Source organism: Geotrypetes seraphini, chromosome 2 (genome assembly GCF_902459505.1).
Source record: "Geotrypetes seraphini chromosome 2, aGeoSer1.1, whole genome shotgun sequence".
Lineage (NCBI taxonomy): Eukaryota > Metazoa > Chordata > Amphibia > Gymnophiona > Dermophiidae > Geotrypetes > Geotrypetes seraphini.
The window spans coordinates 124,420,590-124,446,302 of record NC_047085.1 but is presented as its reverse complement, the minus strand read 5'-3'; the positions used below and the strand labels follow the sequence as shown (position 1 = coordinate 124,446,302).

The window sequence follows — 25,713 nt, the reverse complement described above, 5'->3', positions numbered from 1 at the left end:
GCCTGCACGGATGGTCTGCGCATGCCCGTCCGAGACGCGACATTTTTTTTTTTTTACTTAAAACTTTTTTTTTGTTAGCTTTTAGCCTGCGAGCCCGTGGTTGTAACCCGCCTTAAACCCGCAGGCTTGCAGGGCGGGAAAGGGCAGGAGACTTGCAATGTGGCAGGAGAGATTTGGAGAAGATCGAGGCAGAGCAGGGCGGCATTGGGGCAAGCAGGCAGGAAAGATTGCAGGGCAGAGAGCAGGGCTTCCAGTCGGAAAGACATTTTCAACTGGTCCCCAGGAGTCACTTCTTCAGGTGATCGGCCAGCCTAGTCAGATCTGAAATTTGGTGTTGTGAATCACATCCCAGCCTACGTTGCATGCATTTCACCTCATTTGCATGCATGGATTTGAAGCGGATCGCAGAAGAGGTAAGTGAATCAAGCCGGAGGGAAATTTGATAGTAAAGGGGTAGCAAACCGATTGGTACACGATCGGTTTGCATTGTGAATCTAGCCCCAACTTCCTAAATTCTGAGCGTTATTTTGTCACTGTAGCTGAAAAGGGTGTTAGCTTATTTTCATTAAGTGCCAATTTGCAAAAACAAAATTCTGTTCTGATATTGTTTCAGATCATTGATGGAACCATATCCACATCATACTCTCCACGCTTAGGCTGAGAACTTTTCAGCACCCCCTCTGGTGCAGTGGTTAAAGCTACAGCCTCAGCATCCTGAGGTTGTGGGTTCAAACCCCACACAGCTCCTTGTGACCCTGCCCTAGGTACATTAGATAGATCAGGGGTCTCCAAAGTACAGCCCATGGGCCACATCCAGTTCACAATATGATTTTATCCAGACCATGGAAGAATTGTGTGGAAATGTGCCAATTGGACTAATTTTCCAATGAGAATCTGCAAAAAACAAAACAAAACACGGGGTGTTGATAAGATTTCAAATGCATTAATTAAAATTGTGTTCAAAATATATTGATATTCAATATTATGTTAATATTAATATTCACAACTGTATTTAATACTGAATTGTAATTGTATACTTTTTGGTATTTCTTCGTATTTGTTCGGCCTCGATCGACAGTGTCAGTTCGCGACATTGTAGGTAGCTCTGTCGCTGTGACTAATTTTTAAATTTAATCTGGAAGTTCATTACTAGTCATTATGGTCAATTGTCCATAAGAATACTTACAGTGGTGCAGTGTAATACTCAATCTGTAACTGCATAAATTTATATTTAAAGGTGACTGATGTTGCTGTATCCCAAGTTATATTGAAATGGAAATTATTGAATTTCAGGCAAATGAACATATTAGAGATAAATACAAAGAAGGAAACTTGATCGATTTTTATAAATTTTTGAACTCTGAGCAGTTTCCAAATTTGAAGAAATTTGCTTGTAAATTTATCTCCATTTTTGGGACAACATATCTTTGCGAACAAACTTTTTCCCAAATGAAATAAATCAAGTCAAAATACAGGGCAAATTTATCTGATGAACATTTGGGGCCTGTTTTACAAATCCACGCTAGCACCTGCAGCGCGGTAACGGCCCTGAAGCCCATAGAGATTTAAAGGGCTTCGGGGCTGTTGCCATGCGGCAGCTGCTAGCGCGGCTTTGTAAAACAGGCCCTTGAAGTCGCTACTCGTAATTAGTGTTTCATAATTTGAACCTCGGTTTAATAAAATTTTAATTCTTTATTCATTTTATAACTACATCAAGTACAACAATATTGATATTAACACTTGAGAATTTACAATTAATCTTTATCAAATTAAATTTATCCCCCTCCCTCCCTACATTTTATATTTCATAAATTCATTGTCATCAAAAATAAAATCCTCCTCCCCCCGCCCTATTTTTCATTTATACTTAACAGGGAAGAAAATATATACTTATTCTGATAATGGCCTCCATACATCTTGAAATTTATTAAATTTCCTTTTTGAATTGCTAATGTTCTTTCCATTTTATAAATATGGCATACTGAATTCCACCAAAAACTGAAGTTTAGTCTATCCCAACTTTTCCAATTATGTGTTATTTTAAACCAATTCCATCATTCACATTAATGTTTTTATTATAATTTGTGATGAAAATATGAGAATTTGCAGGTAGTGTTTGTCATCATTAATATACGATAATTTAATCTCACATACTCTGTAATTAGTTTATAACATTTTCTGCTTTCAATAAAACTCATATATCTAGAGTTATTTATCTATTTTTTTTTTTTTTACTACGGCACACTGGAACGTGCTGAAGTACCACTAATACCTGCATGGCAGATTGAATCTGGAAAGTCTTCAAACAACTCACCCCAGAGGAAGTCCTCCTCTAACTTAACAAACTATTTTCTAAAGGCAGTATACTAGATAAATGTCCATCACATCTTTACTCCAGCATCCCAAAAGAACTCATTCTCTGCTAAACAACCTCATACAGAAAGGCCAGCTTCCCACTCAAATGCCTGCCCCAAAAAACACAGAAACTGATTTATCTTTACCCTCCAACTTTAGGCCCATAACCGAAATACCTCGTCTCACCAAACTTCTTGAATCACTAGTCTGCACACAACTCATGCCCTATCTAGACAAATCCTCCTGTCTACATCCATCTCAGTACAGATTCAGGCCAAAACACAGCACTGAATCAATACGGCTCACACTAACCACAAAAATTAAGCATATGCTCAGTAAGGGGCAACAATCTGTCCTCCTACAATTTGACATATCAGCAGCATTTGACTCTGTAGACCATCAACTCCTACTGAATAAGCTCAGTGATATAGGATTTATTGGAGCTGTCCTCAGCTGGTTTAGAGAGTTCCTGAAAAACAGAGAATAAAGTCTGGAAAAATGGAACACATTCCCAAAGCTGGAAAACGATCTGCAGAGTACCTCAAGGATCCCCACTCTCGCTGGTACTCTTCAACATATTTATGAGCACCATGGGTAATCTCACATTCACTGATAGGGCGTACCTTCTATCCTACACCAACAAAGCCTCCAAAGGCATAAAAAAATATATACTCCTGGGTAACCTCCAATAAATTAAAATTAAACACTACCAAAACCAAGGTTCTCTGGTTCCACACCGCCACACAATCTGCACTTACAACCCTAACCCTACCTTCTGGTACAACACTAGAAGTCAAAAGGGCCTCCAAAGTGCTTGGAATCCTGTTCGACTCCACATTTTCCTATGAACCCCCAAATATCCAACCTCTGGAGAAAAACCTTCTACAGCTTAAAACAACTGAGACTGATTAAGATTTATTTCTACAGTAATCACTTTGCAATCTTGGTTCAGATGCTAACCCAACTGCAATACTGTAACTTCTCTCTATGCGGGCCTATCCTTTGCCCAAATGAACAAACTCCAAATAATCTAAAACATTGCCATCAGACCAATATTCAGCTTAAAGAAATATGACCATGTCTCTACTCTACTATAGGACACTTCAATGGCTATCCATAAAGGCCCAAATAATGTTTAAAATATCATGCATGGTTCACCACCTGTTCTCCTCCTCTTCTTTGGCCTCAACCAGGATAAACAGCACCTAACTGTACATTCCATCCTCCAAGGGGTGAAGAACAAGCAAACATTCAACACTCTTTTCACCTATATCACCACATGCACCTGGAACTCCTTGCCTAAACCCATAAGATATGAATTTAACTACATTGCTTTCAGGAAAAAACTGAAAACCTATCTATTTGACAAATTCCTTTCCAATTAATGACCATGCATTCTCTCCAATTCTTCTGTATTAACCTAACCCTCCTTCTCAATGTAACCCTGCTGCATAAGTCAGGCCCAACCAATTAAGCTTTTCATCTTTCTTTCTTGAACCTGGAAGGATTAATTCTGTAGCACGATGATGTAAGTGTATCCAGTATCATGAAAGGTGACTTTTCAGCAGTAGGTCTGAGGGAATATTGGAAAGGCATTAAGACAGTGTTAGAGTAATACTGTTGCCAATCTATGATGGAGGGCCATAACTTTGTCACCTTATACAGGTGAAAGTGCTACGCATAAGAACATAAGAATAGTCATACCGAGTTAGACTGATGGTCCATCTAGTTCAATATCTTGCTTTCAACAGGATATTGCAAATTCAAGTAATAAATACCTGACAAAATCCCCAGGAGTAACAAAATTCAATGCAACTGATCCCAGAGATCAATAATGGCTTACCCCATGGCTGCATAAATAACAGATTAAGGACATTTCCTCCATGATTTTGTCCAAATACTATATTCTGTTACCACTTCCTCTGGCAATGAGTTTAGAACTTAACTATTTATTGAGTGAAAAAATATTTCCCAATGCACAACACATTCCAAGTTTATTTAAAATTTGATATATCACTTAAAATAATTGTCTTAGTGGTGCACAATAAGTAATATATACAATTTAAAATTACTAGGGTAGCATGACTTAAGACATAAACAAAGACAGAACGTATGGACACATGAGGTGTGTGTGTGTTTGAAATACAATCTGAGATAGGATAGAAGGAGAGTAAAAAGTAAGTATAATAGGAGGTATGTGCTCTTCCTTTAATTTTATTCTTTTAAGGATCATGGGGTTATAGATCATAGGCATCTTTAAATAAAAATGTTTTAAAATTTGATTAAAATTTTGTCAATAGAAGTTTCTTCCCACAAGTTTATCTGGTCCATCTGGATGCCCAGTCTTCCAATTTTTATAAGGTCTTCCTGCTATTTTCCAAAGTCTGCATGTGTTTTAAGAACTTTGAATAGTTTTGTATCATATGCATAAGAACATAAGAATTGCCGCTGCTGGGTCAGACCAGTGGTCCATCGTGCCCAGCAGTCTACTCCCGCAGCTACTCTTGGGTCAAACACCAGTGCCCTAACTGAGTCTAGCCTTACCTGTGTACGTTCTGGTTCAGCAGGAACTTGTCTAACTTTGTCTTGAATCCCTGGAGGGTGTTTTCCCCTATAATAGCCTCCGGAAGAGCGTTCCAGTTTTCTACCATTCTCTGGGTGAAGAAGAACTTCCTTACGTTTGTACGGAATCTATCCCCTTTTAAATTTAGAGGGTGCCCTCTCGTTCTCCCTACCTTGGAGAGGGTGAACAACCTATCTTTATCTACCAAGTCTATTCCCTTCATTATCTTGAATGTTTCAATCATGCCCCTCTGTTTCCTCAATTTTGAATACCTCACGCATTCCCATTTCCAGATCATTTATTAATATGTTCCAGTACAGCTTTCTGGGGCACTCTACTATTCACTTTCCTTCACTCAGAGAAATGACCATTTAAACTTACCCTCTGTTTACTATCTTTTATCCAGTTCCCAATCCACAATGGAACATTGCCTCCTATCCTATGGTTTTTGAACATTTTTAGGAGTTTCTCATGAAAGATTTTGTTACAGGCTTTCTGAAAATCTAGATACACTATATCAACCAGCTCCCTTTTATCCACATGTTTATTCACACCTTCAAAGAAATGAAGCAAATTGGTAAGGCAAGATTTCCCTTGGTGGAATCCATGTTGATTATGTCCCATTACATTATGTTTGTCTATAGGTTTGGTAGCTTATTCTTTATAATATTATTCACTATTTTGCCTGGCACTGATATCAAGCTTACCAGCCATATTTTCCTGTATCACCCCTGGAACCATTTTTAAAAATCAGAGTAACATTGGCTACCCTCCAATCTTCAGGTAGTATAGATGATTTTAATGACAGCAATTTCATATTTGAGTTCTTTCAGTACCATGGGGTGTACATTATCTGTTCCAGGTGATTTATTTCTCTCCAACTTGTCAGTTTGGCTCAGTACATCTTCAAGGTTCACCAAACTTTGTGTCAGTTCTATCGTATCACTCTTGAAAACCATTTCTAGCGCAGATAGATCTCTTACATCTTCTTCAGAAACAGAATTCATTTAATCTCTCTACTTTGGCCTTGTTTTCCCCAAGTGCTCCTCTGACTCCTGAATGATCTAACAGTCCTACAGATTCCTTTACAGGCTTTCTGCTTCTGATATACCTGAGAACGAGAGGGCACTTGTTAAAGTTAGAAGGGAAAAGATTCCATACAAACGTAAAGAAGTTCTTCTTCACCCAGAGAGTGATAGAAATCTGGAAAGCTCTTCCGGAGGCTGTTATAGGGGAAAGCACCAGGGATTCAAGACAAGGTTGGATAAGTTCCTACTGGAACAGAACATACGCAAGTAAGGCTAGACTCAAATAAGGCACTGGTCTTTGACCTAAGGGCTGCCACGTGAGCGGACTGCTGGGCATGATGGACCACTGGTCTGACCCAGCAGCGGCAAATCTTATGTTCTCATGTTCTAATACTCTGCAGAAACCTAAGCCAAAAAGAAAACTGGCCTCCCCCACCTGACCACAAAGAGCCCCCCAATTAGATCTACTCACCTCTTCCAAATCCACCCTCTGGCAGCAGCCCCCTTCTGGACCTAACTTGTTATTAGTGGTTAGTGAGGGCAGGAGCTGGCCATGCCTGATTCTGTCTCAAAATGGTTTCTAGGATTTCCAGCGTCAGTTGGATGTTGAGGCAGTCATTTTGAGATTAGAACTGGCAAGGACAGGAGTGACTAATAGGGGCAGGTTTGTGATATAGGGCTGCTGCCGATGGGTGGATCCAGGAAGGGGCTTTTTTTTGGGGGGGGGAGGGAACTGTGCAGCATAGTTTCAGTTTGAGCCAAAAATGGATTTCAGGCTGGTTTTGGTGTCAAAGCTGAAGCTGAAACTGAAATTCAGTCAGCCTCTATAAGACACTAGTATGGTTCCTAAGAACATAAGAATAGCCTTACTGGGTCAGACCAATGGCCCATCAAGCCCAGTAGCCCTTTCTCACAGTGGCCAATCCAAGTCACTAGTACCTGGCCAAAATCCAAAGAGTAGCAACATTCCATGCTACCGATCCAGGGCAAGCAGTAGCTTTCCCCATGTCTTAATAACAGACTATGGACTTTCCTCCTGGAATTTGCCAAACCTTTCTTAAAACCAGCTATGCTATCCACTTTTACAACAATCTCTGGCAATTTGCAATGTGAACAGAATGCATTAAATAAGGGGTGTCAAACGCAATCACATAAGGGGCTGAAATCTAAAACACAGGCCGAATTTTTAAAAAGATACTTTAGGGTCCTTTTGCTAAGGAGTGCTATCCAATTTAGCGCATGCTAAAAGCTAACGCGTCCATAGGATATAATGGATGCGTTATCATTTAGCGCGCACTAAATTGGCTACCGCATCTTAGTAAAAGGACCCTTTAGTCTTAGTAGAAGTATAGGGTTACAACCTCTCCAACCCCATGCCGGCATTGTGGTGTAAACAAGATAAATAAAAAAGACTTTTCCTCTCTCTATTAGGTCCTAGTTCACGCTTGCTGTCTAACACCAGCTCTGGCAGGATACACATTTCAAATCTGACATATTGTAATCACAAAATAGAAAATAAAAGTAATTTTTATACCTTTTGTTGTCTGGTCATTTTGTTTTTCCATCATTTTGGTCCCAGTTTCTCTTCCAGATTTATGTCTATCTTCTACTAATTCTCTTTCCAGTGTCTGCTGTCCATTTTTTCTTCTCTTTTCTCTTGTTCCTTTTCCTCCTTATGCCTTTATGTATTGATTTTTTTCCCCATTCAGCTTTCTTAACTTTTTCTTTTCTTTTTTGCCTCTGTCCACTCAAATCTTGCTATCTTTCTCAGTCTTCTTCTTTTTAAATTTTCAGCTACCTCTCAATTTTCCATCTTCTCTCTGTCCCTAGCTCTCCAATTTCCCATCTCACTCCTTTCCCAGCCTGCTATTTCCTTCTATCTACTCCCCAATATCACATCTCTCCTCTTCTCTCCCCCCGGTCCACCATTTTGTTCCCTCTCTTTTCTGTTCTTCCCTCCTTCCTTGATGCTGAACAATGAGATGGAAGGAAAAAAAAAGATGCTGCATTGCTCTCTCCCTTCCACCCCCAGGCCTAACATTTCTCCCTCCCTTCCATCCCCAGATCCAATTTATCTCCCTTTCTCTTCCCAACTGCTTCACATCCCATCTCTCCCACTGCCTGCCTGCCTCCCTCAGGTCCACCATCTCTCTCTTTCTCTTCCCAAAAGTTCTCCCTTCAAGTATCTCTTTCCCTTTTCTTCCACACTACCCCAGGACCAACTTGTCTCCCTTCAGACCATTGCCCACCATCTCTCTCTCTCTCTGTCCTCTGTTTCTGGCCCCATAAGCTCTCCCCCATGCCCAATCTGGCACCGCTTTTAATATCCTCCCCCTTCATACTTAAAAAAACCAACAACAATTAGTCCAGGAGGCTTCCTTGACTCAGCATGTCCTCCCCCCTTCTCGCCACGCCAGTCAAATGTCGCCCTCACCTTCTGTCATGCTGAAAAATCTGCCAGCCTTGGCAGTGATTCAGTAACATTGCCTGCGACACCTTCCTGCTTTCCATCTGCCATATTCTGTCTCCAATGACGCAACTTCCTATTTCTGCCTGCGTGAACCATGGCAAATTTCCAAATTCTTAGCCCATTGCAGTAACCTTTAGGTTCCTCCTCTTCTGAGCACTTGGTCTTACTCTTCCAAAGCCTAGCACTCTTTTCACCTCAACTCAGTCCCATTCAAGTGCTCTCCCTGCTCCTTAGAACATTCTTGCTCCCCACTTTCTTCAGCCCAGCTTTGCCACTCTTCCTTTTTTCACCTCTTACATCTGCCATGGTGTCCCACTTCCAGCCTGCATCTTCTGGAGCACCCTGACCACTGCCTTTCATCCATGTGGCACAGAGGCTGAAGACAGACCTTTCTTGTGGGCCCCATGACTATAGCTACAAATGTCTGTATGTCCTTTCAGGCCCGGAAGTGCTGAAAGCAGCATGCAGAGGTCTGGCTGCACACACACAACAGCATAAGTCTCTGACAGAGTACACATGCGGATGTAGATAGAGAGAGCAAGCAGGCTGATGTGTTAGAGTGATAAGGTGATAACAGAAAAAAGCAGGTGAGTTCTAGCACAGAGTTAAAAGCAAAATCACAAGTGTTTGTGCCAAAGTATTGACCATTTTTACTTTAGAAATGCTCTCTTTCTGAATTATTGCCATTTCCTTTTTGAGTATCTTGAGTCCCTAAGAACAGACTCTTGGAGAGGTTATTTTGCATCTATGTAAGCTTGTTCTTCTCTTAGGTTTATGGCCTGTGTCATGACTACAAAATCCTTCTCTAGCCTAAAACGTTTGCCACCTCTTTCTTATTCTGAGAGAAGGCCTCTCCCACCACGCGCAGTGTGTTTTTGGCAGTTCCAATTTCTATGGCGCTGAGCCCCAAAAGAAGCCTAGAAATGTGTCTCTGGCTGTGCTCAGAAGGTCTGGCCTTGACTAGTGCCACAAACACACGAACTGATGCTGGAGCCCCCACAAACGGCGCTGCTACTTGTGGGATAACTCTTCTTATTTGAACAGGGAGCCGAGGGCGGCTGTCGGGGCCTCCGTGTTGCTTCCCTCGTCCGGAGGAAGTTCCTGAGTCATGAACCATGGGGGAGGGGAAAGGAGGGGGGGTTGGCTGCACTGGGCGAGGGGAGCTCAAGCTCCCCAGTTATATTTGTCTGATCATTCTGATGTGGCAGACGGTAGTATAGCCTTACCAGTATACTCTTTGCCTTCGCACACGGACTTTCTATCCATAAAGATTCCATGTTGCTGCCTGTTTTCTGCTGATTTTTTTTAACCCAATTCCTTCTGTAACATTTAGCACAATTCCCCCTCCAATTTGATCCACCCTGTCATCGAAATATAATCTGTACCCTGATAACAAAGTGTGTCATTAATTGTCTTCCTTTCATCAGGTCTCTGAGATGCCTATTATTTCTACTGTAACTCTTCATTTAATGCTCACTCTCTCATCTTATTGTATGGGCTTCTAGCATCTTTATATAGACATTTCAAATTTGTTAGTAAGTGGGCATTTATCTTCTTAGAAGTTGACAGGAATAATCTGCAAACTATGCCTTGCACTTAAAGGCTCCTGTCTTTCTTTCATCTTTGTTTGGATAATATGCTTGAAAGATACCTCACTCCGAACTTGTGCTCCTGGGTGACTGTCAACTTTCTCCCCTATTCTAGTTTAAAAGCTGTTCTATCTTCTTTTGTAAATGTTAGCGCCAGCAGCCTGGTCCTATCCCAGTTAAAGTGGAGTCTATCCTTTTGGAATAGGCTCCTCCTTTTTCAGAATGTTGCCCAGTTCATAACAAATTAAAATCTCTCATACCTGCACCATTGTCTCAACCATGTACTGTATTGAGACTCTAGAGCTCTGCCTATGTCTTGGGTCCTGAATATGTAATGAGGAGAATTTCTGAAAATGCTACACTGGTGGATCTGGATTTCAGCTTTATAACTAAGAGCCTAAATTTGGCTTTGAAAACCCCCTTCCCACATTTCCCTATGTTAATGGTACCCACATTTTCTAAGAACTATTTAAAATCTTATTTAGATGATGTGTGAGACCCACCACTTTCACACCAGTCAAGCAAGGGACCAAGCAATCCTCATGTCCACTTGCAACCCAGCTATGTGCCTAATGATTAAATCATCAACTAAAATTTACATCTTAACCCTTCCCTCCTGGGCACAAATCCCTGGAGGCATATTTTTCATGTGAGGGCAGGTTCTGACTATAGGATCACTTTCTGTTTAATCAGGGTAATTCTCTCCTTTTTAGGTGACCTCTCTCCTCCAAGGCAGCACAAGGTCTGTCAGACTGGAGGTGGGACTTTTCTACTATGTCCCTGTAGGTTTCCCTTATATACCTTTTTCTCTGCCTCAGCTCTTACAAGTCTGCTGCTCTAGTCTCAATAATTCAGACTCGTTCTCTGAGAGCTAAGAGCTCTTTGCACTGAGGACACACATGTGTGTGGGGAGGTGGGGGGGCATTTTCGATATGACGCCCAAATCTGAAGTTACATGTCACCCAGACGATGGACAAAGTCTAATAGTGGTATTAAAATGACAAAAATATATGGCGTGTTTTGAAAATCGCCAAAATAAACATCCATCAAATCGGTGTCTACATATAGACTCACTATTTGTCATCAAGGCCTGGATTCTTGCACCTTCAAAAAGATATAGAAACATAGAAACATAGAAAGATGACGGCAGAAAAGGGCTATAGCCCATCAAGTCTGCCCACTCTACTGACCCACCCCATTAAGTCTGAGTACTAATGACCTAGTTCCTTAACTCGACCCTCGTAAGGATCCTACTAGGGCATCCCATTTATTCTTAAAGTCAATAACGCTGGTGGCCTTGATCACCTGCTCTGGAAGCTTGTTCCAGTGATCTACAACCCTTTCTGTGAAGAAATATTTCCTTATGTCACTATCGAATTTCCCTCCTCTGAGTTTGAACGGATGCCTCCTTGTGACCGAGGGTCCCTTGAGAAAGAAGATGTCTTCTTCCACCTCAACACGTCCCGTGATGTATTTAAATGTCTCAATCATGTCCCCCCTCTCCCTGCGCTCCTCTAGAGTGTAGAGCTGCAATTTGTTTAGTCTTTCTTTGTACGAGAGACCCTTGAGCCCCGAGATCATCCTAGTGGCCATCCGCTGAACCGACTCAACTCTAAGCACGTCTTTACGGTAATGTGGCCTCCAGAATTGCACACAGTACTCCAGATGAGGTCTCACCATGGTTCTGTACAGTGGCATTATGACTTCAGATTTGCGGCTAACGAAGCTTCTATTGATACATCCCATAAGTTGCCTTGCTTTGGATGAGGCCTTCTCTACTTGTTTGGCGGCCTTCATGTCTGCACTGATGATTACTCCCAAGTCTCTTTCTTCTGAAGTCCTAGCTAGTGTTTCTCCATTTAAGGTGTAAGGTTTGCATGGATTTCTGCTACCGAGATGCATAACCTTACATTTCTTAGCGTTGAAGCCCAGCTGCCATGTCGAGGACCAGCTTTCCAACGTAAGCAGATCCTGCGTCATACTATCCTGCAGATTGCTTTCACTTACTATATTACATAGTTTGGCGTCATCAGCGAATAGAGTTACTTTACCCTGAAGCCCTTGGGTCAAGACCCTTATGAAAATGTTAAAAAGGAGAGAACTCAGGACCGAGCCCTGTGGCACTCTGCTGGTCACCTTCGATGTCTCAGAGAGGGTGCCGTTGACCACCACCCTCTGACGTCTTCCACTCAGCCAATCATTGACCCATGCAATTAGTGTCTCACCTAACCCCATCGATTTCATCTTGTTTAATAGTCTACGGTGTGAGACGCTGTCGAAAGCCTTACTGAAATCCAAGTACACTATGTCAAGAGACTCTCCCGAGTCTAGCTTTCCTGTTACCCAATCAAAGAAGCTGATAAGATTGGATTGGCATATAAATATGACGGAGTCTGTCCAGAGGGCAGCTACAAAATTGGTTAGTTAGTGGTCTTTGTCATTAAGTATTTAGGGACAGATTTAGAGATCAGGAGAGTATCTCTATGGCATTAATGTACAGGAGGTAAACCTTTTTCAAATTAAGGAAAACTCCAAGAGGTGATGGATTCAGGATCTAAGGAAATACTTTTTAGAGAAAGGGTGGCAAATACATGGAATATTCTCTCTGTAGAGGTGGTAGAGACAAAAATTGTGTCTGAATTCAAGAAAGCGTGGGACAGGCACATGGGATCTCTTAGGGAAAGGAGATAGTGAATGTTGCGGATGGCAGACTGGGTGGGCCATTAGCCTTTATCTGCCATCATGTTTCTGTGTTTCTAACTCCTCCAGGCAATCGAGCAGATGAGGGAGAGGTTGGGCAAATCGGGTGAACACATCTGGCACAAGTTGCTTTGACTTTGCAGGACCTTATTTCAGCTGTGGAGGCCACCCAGCCCCTTACTGAACACCCAATCGAACATGGTCTAAGTCACAAAAACCAACCTAAAGTCACCAGATAAGCAGTGCAGACACAAACTACAGACCCCCACACACTACCACAGTGATCACCGACCCCCCTCCCATAAAAATATTAATCACAACTTGAAAATTGTGCCTCCAGAACATCATCACCTGGCAGCCTGGCATAGGAAATATCAATATTAATAATAATTTATTCTTATATACCGCCAAAGCCACAATAGTTTGAGGCAGTTTACAATAAGAAGTGCTGGACAATCAGAGAAATAGTCACAATGTAAAATCATCAAATATATGCGTACAGAATAAAAGAAGTAAAAACAGTAAAATTCTTAGGCTACAAATCGATTAAACAATTTCATTTTTACTGATTTTTTAAAACTAAAATAGGATGAGGAGTGCATGATAATGTTACCCAGCCAATCGTTCAATTTACCTGCCTGGAAAGCAAGAGGTCTGTCCAGGAATCTTTTATAACGACAGGTCTTTATTGTTGGATAAGTGAACATATGAATTCTACATGTAGGCCTAATAGAACAATCCAAATTAAAATGAGAAACCAAGTACTTAGGGGCCAAACCAAATATTGATTTAAAACAAAGCCAAAAAAATTCTTGCTTCCAGGGGCAGCCAGTGTAGTTTTTGATAATAGGGACTTATATGTTCCCATTTTTTTCAAACAAAAAATCAATCAAACTGCTGAATTTTGAATAACTCGGCGTCTTTGAAGGATTTTCTTAACAGTTCCCAAATAAATGATGTTTCAATAGTCAAGTATGCTTAAAATGGAAGATTGAACCAATAAACGGAATGAAAGCCTAGTCGTGCTGCACAGAGGCATCTTAAGCCATCTTGGGGGTGGGGACCCATGCCCATAAGCCCCTGTAATCACTGCATTGATATTGAAACATGTGCACTCCCCTATACACCCCCCAAACCCTTTTGTACTGGCATATAAGTGGCTCCTGCAGCCATAAGGGCAATTGGGGTGGTAGATAAGTAGGTCTAGGAGATTCAGGAGTTGGTTTGGGGGGTTCACCATGACCTAAAAGGGAGCTGTAGTGAGGAGAAGACATGGCATCCCTTTTTGTGAAGTTCACAGCAGTGCCCTGCAAGGTACCCCACCATGTCTGGGTGTTCAGTCCATCACTTTGCAGACCCCTCCCATGTCCAACAGGGCATGTTCTAGGCATTTTTGACTTGGCTGAAAAGTTGGACAAAAATGTGGTATAAAGATGGACGATTTAGCAGCTTAGACGATCAGATTGGCAGGATGTATACTTAGATGATTTTCGAAATGAAAAAAAAATTTGGACGTATTTTTCGAAAATGTGTCCTAAGCTGTTTTTTACTTTGGACGACTTGCGACTTAGACAAAAACGGACATACACGTTCCTTTCGATTATGCCCCTCCACATATTTAAATGAACCCCATAGCCTCTTACCAGCTGGGTGATAATCATATATATGAAACTCATTACAAAAGACTGGATAGCCCCCATCTCACTGCTGGACTGCTGCCTACATCTTAGTATTGGTGAGTTGTTTAACTGAAACTTTTAACGTAGTATGGATATTAGACTAATATGAAGAGCCTTAAGATTATATGGTGTATTGTCTGATATATTGTTTGCTACTCAGCAGGTATGAATATATTGTGTAGGACAATCATGTGCAGATGGAAATATTCTGTAATGACAAATCTCCCTCTTGTTTGGGGTTTTTTTTTAAAATTTGGAATAACTGACTAAATTAAAAGGTGTGCCAGAGATGGGTGGGAGTTAGGGAGGGTAGATGGGAAAAAATTGGACTAGACTTTGCTTAACTTGCTATAAACTCACTGGTACAGCTCTAGGCAGCAACAGTTAAACCTCTGGTGGAAAGTTTAAGTCTAAAACTATGGTTAAAAGAGATTTGTACTATTTAAACAAGCTAATAAAGATAGCTTTTTATGAAATTCAAACTGTTTTTATCTATAAATCTATAAACTTTCTCCTATCCCAATATTTAAGTCACCAAAGCTCATAGCAAAATAGTCTGTCACTTAACCAGAGAGATGTCCTCTTCTCTTAGAACTCCCTCATAGGTGATGTTCTGTTTCTTGATGTCTAGGTTTCATAGCATCCCTTCTAATACCTCATCCCTGAGGGATATTTCAGAGTATAACTGTCCAGCAGGTATAACGTGGCAGGACAACAATGGAATCAGACAAACCAATCGAACCTTTAACCAAGGTAATATAAGGAAAGACTTAAAATACTCTTTACTGTTCATTATATATCTTCGAATAGACAAAGCATTCTAAAGATGTATTAAAAATTTTTTTTCTGCATTTTTCTTAATACAAAATAACCAATACACTATAGATAGAAGACAATAGATAAAGAGCAGTTGACTATTTTCTCAGGTTCATACTGCTAAGTGTATATCTCAGCTGCCGATTATAGAATCTTGAATGTTTGTATTTATTTATGGACTTGTTCATTTAGGGGTCATTTTACTAAGACGCAGTAACCAATTCGCGTGTGCTAATCGATGTAGCATGCGCTAAAGATTAGCGTGTGCTAAATGCTAAGGCGCCCATAGAATATAATGGGCGCCTTAGCATTTAGAGCACATTAAAGGCTCCTTTTACGAAGGTGCGCTAGCGTTTTTAGCGCATACACCGGATTAGCGCGCGCTAGCTGAAAAACTACCACCTGCTAAAGAGGAGGCGGTAGTGGCTAGCACGTGGGGCATTTTAGAGCACGCTATTCTGCACGTTAAGGCCCTAATGCACCTTCGTAAAAGGAGCCCTAAATCAATTAGCGTGAACTAAATCAGTGCAAGCTGAATCAGTTAGTGTGCCTTAGTAAAAGGACCCCTTACTCTCTAATCTTACTGCCTAAATATTAGCACCATTTGCATGCTAAAATTATAAAAGTATGATGTCTATAGTTAGTCCATTGTATGTCTCGGGGCCTCTTCTACTAAACTGCGCTAGCAGTTTCAAGCGCGGAGAGCCAAGCTGAATGGCCCGCGCTGCTCCCGATGCACATAGAGTTCCTATGAGCATCGGGAGCAGCATGGGCCATTCAGTGTGGCTCTCTGCACTAAAAACTGCTAACGTAGTTTAATAGAAGAGGGGATCAGTGTGATTATTATTAATGTACATCACTTTGAATTTATTATAAAAGCGTTTTTATCAAATTTTAATAAAATTTGAAACTTGATAGCAGACGATATTCAGCCGGCGATGGTCAGAGTTCGGTTGTTGTTTTTTTTAAAAACTGTCACTGGCTAAATTAGCCCTGGATATTCAATGCGGGGCCATGTTTGGGCACCTGCACTGAATATCCAGGGCTAATTTTATGTGGACTAGCCAATAGATTCCGGCTGATATTCAGCTGGGGTCCATATAAGACAATTATGTGGGCCCTGTCTGAGTATTATCCAGGACCCACATAAGATAAAAAAAAGTTTCCTTTGCCTCTGATCCCACTCCCACATCTCCACTAAGTCTTGTAGGCTCCTACCATCCACCCCAATATGCTGCATAACCCCCAACAATCCCCCCCCCAGGGCCTACCTGACCTCCCTGGTGGTCCAATAAAGGATGGGGGCAGGAGCTTCTCCTGCCCGCCTAAATCATTTTGAATATCAGGGGGAAAGAATACAATCACTTACATGAGTGAACGTAACATTCTATGATGTGAATGCTATTGGCCATCTTACTAGTCAAAATGTCAAAGTAGACATTAGACATTTTCAAAACTGACTTTCTAGATCTCTTTTTGGTCGTTTTTTTCTCCAGGACGTCTAAATCTTAAGGGTGTATGTTTTGGATGGGATTAGGAAGGGCTTAACACTTGGATATTTTACAAAACGTCCAGGGCACAATTTAGATGTTTTGGACTAGTCCTGTTTTTCAAATGAATAAGAGCCAAAAAGGTACCCAAACTGACCAGATGACCACTGGAAGGATGAAAATATGGCCCCCACACACTCCACTAATGGATACTGACTCCCTCCCACTCCCCAAATATCTGCTTGAAACAGTATATATCTGTCTCTATGAGAACTGGAGATACTATGGCCAGTCCTAGTAGATCTGCAAGCAGATCTCTGGAGTAGCCTGGTGGGCAGTGCAGTGGACTGCAAAGAAGGGGACCCAGGCCCATTTGCTACCCTAACTAGTACACGTGTGGTGGAAAGTGTGAGCCCACCAAAACCCCACTGTACTTCTATATAGGCGACACCTGCAGCCATAAGGGCTATTGGGGTGGTAGACAGGTGGGTACAGTAGGTTTTATGGGGAGTTTTGGAGTGCTCACCATATAATGTATGGGGGTTATGGTGAGATGTATACCTGGCACCCTTAAAGTGAAGTTCAGAGCAGTGCCTCCTAGGAAGTCCCACTGCTCTGCTGGCATATTTGTGTTGCCAGTCCATTAAAAATGATGGCCCCTCCTTCAGGCAAATGAATTGTTTTGGATGTTTTTAATTTTACTTTTTTTTTATAATGACAAAAAAAAAACTTATTTACCGAATAGGCTTCAAAAGACCAAAAATTGTAAATACCAATAATATAGAAACTCTCATTCAAAAAAAATTGGTGCAATTTTCCTTGCTAAACCAACGCTAGGATGGTAGTTGCACCATAAACTCAATTATTAAATGAACTCAACGATTAAATAAAGGGGTCTCAGTACAGGCTCAATTATCCCTACGAGTATTTATCAAAGTTATTTAAAATTATAAGGGTATCATGATGTACTGGGCAGGATTTATTTAGACCTTTGGTCTAGTGCTAGTCACTCATGAATACCTGCCCGGGGCCTTAATTGAGCCCATACTGAGACCCCTTTATTTAATCATTGAGTTCATTTAATGATTGAGTTTATGGTGCAACTACAATCCTAGTGTTGGTTTAGCAAGGAAAATTGTAACAATTTTTTTGAATGAAAAAAAAAAACTTAAACATCTAGCTGGGCCATTTTCAGAAAAAAGATAGATGTCTTGCAGGTTCGAAAATGAACATCTTCTCTACTTGAGTTTTGTCCAAAGTCGGATTTGGATGTCCTATCGAAAATGCCCCTCCACATTTGTGTTCAGCATAGCAAGGGCACAGACAAGTCAATATTTTATACATATAGATGAGAAAATATAGTCATTTACATTTTAAAGTGCTGCTATTGACTTAGCATAAGTTGTCGTACCTAAACAGGCATGCAAATGCCAATTTACACTAGTCATCCATTATAGAATCTGCATTCAGCACACTACTACTATTTAATGCTTCTATAGCACTGAAGGGCCTATGCAGTGCTGTACATTTTGACATGAAATAGGCAGAGTCCCTTCTCGGAAAAACTTACAATCTAACTTGGACAGACAGACATGGCATAGAGGGTTGGGGATGCAGCAGCCAAGGTGAGAAGAGTCAGGAGTTGAAAGCAGTCTCAAAGAGGTGACACTGCATTTAGGTGCCTAGCTTTTGACATTCTTTATAGAATTTCCACCTTATTGTCTATTCATCTTATTTATTAAGCTGCACTGGTTGCTGTTAGCGGCCCATATTTATTTTAGATTATATATCTAATCTAATCTAGTCTTCAGTTTATATACCAGGTCATCTCCTGATGGAGCTCGACTCGGTTCACAAGTGCTTAAGACCAGAATATATAGCAAAATGTAAACCTAAAAACTAAAAATACAGTTAAGACATCACTTCAGTAATTCTCAAATAATAAAACTAAAATGTATAATAAAATATGAAATTAAAAAAATTAAAAACTATTAATGCGTCTCTTCAGTAGGTAAGCCACTAAGAAATTTTGTAAACAGCCAAGTTTTTAGATCATTTTGGAATTGATGCAACTGACCTAGCAATCTTACAGAATTGGGGAGTTTGTTCCAAATTTCTACCAGTTTAAACTCTAGTATATGGGAAGGCACCACAATATATGATAAACTTGATCAATTTCTCAAAGTATGTGTCACTTTGCTACTAAATTTCCCAGATCTTAAAGGAATCTATTTTACAAGAATATTTTCAATGGGGTTCTCTTATTTAGCATTTGTGGTCTGGTATGCATTTCAATATCAGAGGAAGGCTATTGAAATGCTTGGTGGTCTTCACCATACGGTGTATGGAGACAGACTTAAAGATCTCAATACATATACTTTGGAGGAAAGGCGGGAGAGGGGAGATAGATGTTTAAATACTTGCGTGGCATAAATGCACATGAGGTGAGTCTCTTCCAATTAAAAGGAAGCTCTGGAATGAGAGGGCATAGGATGAAGGTGAAAGGGGATAGATTCAGATGTAACCTCAGAAAATATTTTTTCATGGAAAGAATGATGAATGCTTGGAATGTTCTTCAGGCAGAGGTGATGGAGTCAAAAAGTGTATCTAAATTCAAGAAAGCTTGGGACAAGTTTGTTAGATCTCTAAGGGAGAGAAGGGGATAGTACAAGGGGGTGCTGAAAAGGTCTCAGCCCAACCAAGAAGAATATGATGTGGATATGGTTCAATCAATGATCTGAAACAATACCAAAGCATAGAATTTTGTTTCTACAAATTGGCAATTAACAAAATAAGATAACACTCTTTTCAGCTACAATGGCAAAATAATGCTCAAAATTTAGGAAGTTGGCTGGTTGGGCTAACTTTTTAGCACTTCCTCATAGATGGCATGGTTAGGCAGATGAGATAGGCCATATGGTCTTTATCTGTCTTCATTTTTCTATTTCTATATTTAAATTAGAAAACTTCAGAATTATATATTATTCCACAAGATGCTAATGGCTTTTTACTTAAAAAAAAAATCTGTGGAGGTTTGATTGTATTTTAGTTATGTGATGTTAATGTTCTTCCTGGTTCTTTAAATCTTACAATTTTCACAGAACTTTATGGTATAGGCAGAACATAAAAATCTTAGGTAATGTAATGTAATTCTGAGTGCATAACAACAAACAAGAAATATTCCAGATGACAAAAAAATAAAACCACACAAAATATTACATCATATAAAACAATAATACTATTACCATAATACTAAAACCCATACCTACAACTACTAATCATTTCTATAACACCGTTAGATGTATGCAACATTGTGCATTAAATAGGTAAGAGACAATCCTTATTCGGCAGAGTTTATAATCTAATTAAAACAGACAACAGGACAAATATGAGATTAGGGAATTGCTTACAGTAGGAATGGTTAAAAAACAGACATGGATACTTTACAAGTGAGTAGAAGTTAGGAGTTAAAACCAGACCAAAAAAGTGGGCTTTTAGCCTAGATCTGAATACAGCCAGAGATGGGCCTTGACGTATTGACTCAGGAAATCTATTCCAGGCATATGGTGCAGCAAGTTAGAAGGGATGGAATCTGGAGTTGGCAGTAGAGGAGAAGGGTATGGATAAGAGATACCTCCCTCTTTCTGGTTAATACTGCATTTAGGGTTATGGATAATACAGTATAAACCCTAAAGAAAAGATGCAGCAACCTCTGGAAGAGCTTTAAAGACATCTTGAAATGTTTTTAGACATCTTCCAGCTGAGGTAAATAGAGATTTTGGAAAATTTAGAATTATAAATTCTTTCTCTTTGAAGCCTTTTCAGGAGTCTTGAATATATTATAGAGCTAAACATGATGTTGCAGGAACAAATTGGAAGTGTGCACAATGGAAATCTGCTGCCCCCTCCCCCCCCAAATCATCTTTAGCTCATTGTTCCTCCAAAACAAAGTCCTGGTGTAGAGGTATACTGTACAAGTCCAAAGATATGAACTGCTCGGGGATTGGGTCAATCTGGATTTTGGGATTTTCCAGATTCTCAAGCAGTAATTTTAAAATTAAAATTCAAGGAATAAAGAAGAGATAAACAAGCCAATTGTGTTGATGTTTTCACTAACAAATACAGAGGGCTCCTTTTACAAAGGTGCGCTAGCGTTTTTAGCGCACGCACCGAATTAGCACGTGCTACTCGAAAAACTACTGCCTGCTCAAGAGGGAGGCGGTAGCGGCTAGCGCACGCGGCATTTTAGCGTGTGCTATTCTGCGCGTTAAGGCCCTAACGCACCTTTGTAAAAGGAGCCCAAAATGCTTAATTTATCAAAATGGGTATATTTACAGGAAAACATACAAAGAAACTTAAATACAAGGGTAAATCAAAAAGTAAAGGCAAAATACATTTAATGGATTTAATAGAAGTAACTATGAGCAATTGAACATATCACTTTTTCATATCGTCCACATGCCAGATGACACATTTGTTGTTTCATTCAACTAGCTTCTGCATTTCTGCAGAGAAGATTTTGGTCTGCTCCCAAAGCCAGGTGAGCACGGCTTCCTTTACTTCATCAGGCTTTGTCTTTTGCTCTCGGGGTCACAGTGATGCACCCATGTCTCTTCAGAATACTCGGATCTTCTTTATAAAAATCTCAAGAACTGGGTTGCAACCTCCACATTAGAGAATGACACGGTGACAAAATTCATCACCGTCCCCGTCCCCGCGGATAACCGCGGGAAACCATCTTCATGTCATTCTTTAAGGAGAGATGGAAGAATCAGAGTATGAATGGCCACAACCACTGACCCACAAGCTTTGCTTTGAAGAATGCTGGTGTAGAAGGACCAAGGTTGAAATAGACACTAGAAAATGACATGGGATTATTTCCCGTGGTTATCCGCGGGGACGGGGACGGTGATGAATTTTGTCACCGTGTCATTCTCTACTCCACATGCTGTTGCTTGTTCAGATCAGTAAGCTGTTTGGGGAACCCATGGTGCGCAGACTTTCTTGTATCCCAAGTCATTATGCACTATGGCAAATGTAGATCAATAGCCGATATCCAAATTTGCAGCCAACTGAGACACCGTTATCCGTCGGTCTTCATTAATCCAGGCATCTGCCCTGTCAATGTGCTCTTGTGTGTGCGATGTTGACGGGTGACCAGAACAAATTTCATCGGTTACACCTGTTCTTCTTGCTTTAAACATTTTTATCCATTCATAAAGCTTTTGTTGATTCATGGCGCTGTGTCCATACTGAGTCAATATCAGAAGGTGAATTTCCACAGGTCTCACTCCCTCTGCCCAAAGAAAGCAAAATACTGCACATTGTTCTTCGATGGTGCAATCTTGCAATGGCGTGTCCATGTTTCTGACCACATGGCTGCTACACGACTAAAGATCGAGCGCTGCACTGTGTGTGGATGAACTATCCAACTGGCAAAGTACGAGTACATACTCATTTGTTGCATTTTGCTAGTTCTGTTCCGGTTATCGTGTAATTTAACAATTGCCTTTAATTTTTTATTTGCTCTCGTATTACTGTATATCTCATTGAATTAGACCATATTAGGAGAGCCATAGAAAACATAGGTATTTTACCGTAAAATTTGGTTTTGAATGTTCATTTCCTGTTTGTAACATTTGTTGCAAAAGCTCCTGCATCATTGTCTCTGTCTCTCTCTCTTTTTCTCTATGAATCTGGATTCTCAGATGGTCTGAATTGCAAGTTTAAAGGGTGCAGCTTCTCAGGTGGTCTGGATTTCTGGCATCCAGATTTTTGGACTTGTAGACCCAGATTCTGTAAATGGTGCCTACCGGTAGGCACCTAGATCAGGATACCTTGCGATGTAGGTGTCTAACTTAATTAATTGAACAGCGCCTTTAAAAACCAGTTTAAAATGATTTAAAAATTGTTTTTGGTAGGTGCCTATTCCTGTGCTAAATTGCCTACCAGCAGCTACCCTTTTCCAAACTTCCTAGCAGTCTCCAATTTTGCCATGCAAATGTTGTACAATGCGGTCATTTTCTGCTTCCCCGCCCCCCCCCCCCCCAGGCACCCCCTATACCTTTCTGATGATGGCCGGCCGGAGGGATGTCTATTTCCTTCAGCCAGCAGGTCTGCCTCTTAAAAATGGCAGGCCTTCCTCTTCATTGTGTATCCTGGGATGCACCAGGGAGGAGCCTAAGGTGCTGATTGGCAAAGGCACTTAACGCCTCTCATATGGGAGGAGCCTTAGGTGTTTGGATCAATTGGAGACTTATGCCCCTTTCCGGTGCAATCACTAGGCACAGTTCCTCCCACTCTTTACCAGTGATTTCTACACAAATAGCGTGCATACAACCTGCATGCTATTATGCTGAGAATCATCTGCAAAATAAAAGTCGCTCACACTATGGGCACTACATTGACTCACCAGATTTTATTGGCGAGTTTTAAGAATCTTTCTCTAAGTGCTTCTTTTTTAATCACAAAGAGAAAAATTAAGACTGAATGCTTTATTTGATTAGTGACGTTTATAGCACTAGTTATGTTAAGCCCCATTATCTGGAGACAGTTCAAGATGATCAAAACTGACCCCTTACTATGTACAGTCAGGTCAGACTTCCAACTTGGCTTCTCAGACTCGGGTTCTTAACATATCCACTACCTACCTGATTCATTTTCTTTGCATTTCATTTATTGAATTGAATTTATCCTTGCCAATTAGGTGATTTATGAATAAATATGTGTTAAATGTTTGTAATCGCATCTCAATTGATTGACCTGCATGCTGCTCTATAGATGATCTTTTCATACTTCCTCCAGTCATTAACACCCTATAAGTTCATAAACTGAACTTATGTTTCTCATTGGTAGTTTCTCATTGGTAGTTGAAACCAAAAACCTACCCCTTCCTTTACTAATGCGTAGTGCGGGTTTTAGCACCGGTAGCGGCGGTAACTGCTCCGATGCTCATAAGAATTCTATGAGCCTCGGAGCAGTTACCACTAAACCCAGTGCTAAAACCCACGCTATGCGTTAGTCCAAGAGGGTGCTAGTTTGTAACAGTCTCCCTGAAAACGGCACGACAATCATCAAAAAAGTGAAATTGTGTTTAATATTTTTACTAAATTTCTTTTGGTTTTTTTTTTCCGTTAGATTTTTATTTTATTTCTTTTAAATTATTAAGGAGAATATCAGTAGAGGGAACCAACCAAACATGGCAGTATACCCCAGGTGCAGCACGCCATCAGGTCAAAAAGCACGGGTCCATCACTACATTTCTTTTATTCTGAGACAAATTATTCAAGTTTCAAGTTTTATTTTGATTTGATAAATCGCTTATTCAAATTTACTAAGCGAGTTACAGTAAAATAAAGAAGAACATACATTTAGACGTTAGTTAAAATTTTAAAAAATAATGGGTTAGACTTACAAACTAATTGATACAAAAGGAACGGATTATCGGTACTTCGTTATCTAATAACAATTGGATTGTTGAGTTCCAGGCGATGAGTTGTTCTTCCAGTGTGTTAGTATTTAAATTTAGTGTTTTTGGATTAAATGAAGAAATAATGTTTGTTAATTCTAATTTTGTATAGTCACGGTAAGAAATATTTTTGGACTGTGGAGCTATTGTTTTTTTTTAGTAAATCTTAGTTGAAATGAAATGATGGTCTGACCAGGGAACAAGTGTAATGTAGAGGTCAGAATAGGTAAGGAATTGTGATATTAGAAAAATATTAGAAACGTGCATTATATTGCTGGTAACACTAGCATCGATCCTTGGAGATTATTGTTGCTGGAAAGTCAATGAAGCTGAGAATCAAATATACTGGTAAAAAATTCAAACTGTTCAATCTTTTGTATATTAATAAAGGTAGAGACACCCCTCTTCTATTAAACTGTGCTAGCAGTTTCTAGTGCGGGGAGGTGCGCTAAATGGCCCACACTGCTCCCAACGCTCATAGAGTCCCTATGAGTGTTGGGAGCAGCGCAAGCCATTCAGCGTGGCTCTCTGTGCTAAAAATTGCCAGTGCAGTTTAATAGAAGAGGGGGGTTAACTTTTTCCGTAGTGGTCCCAAGTCTACCCGACAGAGTGCTCTGTTTCTTCTTCAGGGGTAAGTACTGATTCCACTGGCAAAAAAAATGGAAATTATATTTCAATTCAATAGCAGTGTGCTCCGCTGTTTTCATTGAACTTGTGGCGAAAACTGATGTTCTCCTTAATAATTTAAAAGAGAAATAAAAATAAAAAATAAAATCAAAATCTAATAGAAAAAAAATCAAAAGAAATTTACCCTCTCTACTATTAAACTACGCTAACAGTTTTTAGTGCAGAGAGCCGCGCTGAATGATGGCCCGCACTGCTTCTGGGAGCAGCACCGGCCATTCAGCACGGCTCCCTGCGCTAGAAACTGCTAGTGCAGTTTAATAGAAGAGGGGGTTAATAAAAATATTAAATATAATTTCACTTTTTTCATTTTTCATTATTTTAATTGAATTTTTACAATAAACACCCTTTAACATCCCATTACATCAAGTACAATAAAGGTGAACTGGAAGAACATAAGTAATATAGACTTTATACAGCGTGTGAGTTGCAATAATCATCTAAAGGAGCCCAAACCCTTTGAAAAAATAAGACCCCCACTTCTCTTAACAGCAGCAACCTCTTCATATTTGCAAACTAAACAAATTCCAGACCACCATGCTGAAAGGGAGAGTGCAGTACCATTCTTCCATTCAGATAAAATATATTGACCAGCTAATCCCATCAGAGAGTATCAAAAGATATTTAGTAAAAATATTTAACACAATTTCACTATTTTGATGATTGTCGCACCGTATTCAGGGAGACTGTTACAAACGAGGTTTTTTTGTTTTAACTACCAGTGGGAATACCTCCTTTGTTTATTCCCTTTAGAGCTTTTGGCTAATCCTCAGTTTCCCATTAAACATATTCACTGATCTAATCCTGTAGATAGCCTTAGAAGAAATTGTAAGGTTAAAGGAATATGACATTTACATATAGGCTTTCAAGA

The 25,713-nt window shown here is 40.2% G+C and overlaps 1 protein-coding gene across 2 annotated transcripts in view; it reads left to right on the top strand.

The window, feature by feature from the left end:
- Nucleotides 1–25,713, top strand: part of LOC117355639 (chloride channel protein D-like) — a 236,796-nt gene that overhangs the window by 92,106 nt on the left and 118,977 nt on the right. For both annotated transcript variants that reach the window (XM_033934508.1, XM_033934509.1), the window contains exon 9: nucleotides 15,016–15,137. In XM_033934508.1, coding sequence (XP_033790399.1) covers nucleotides 15,016–15,137 — 122 coding nt within the window. The remainder of the gene's footprint in view (nucleotides 1–15,015; nucleotides 15,138–25,713) is intronic.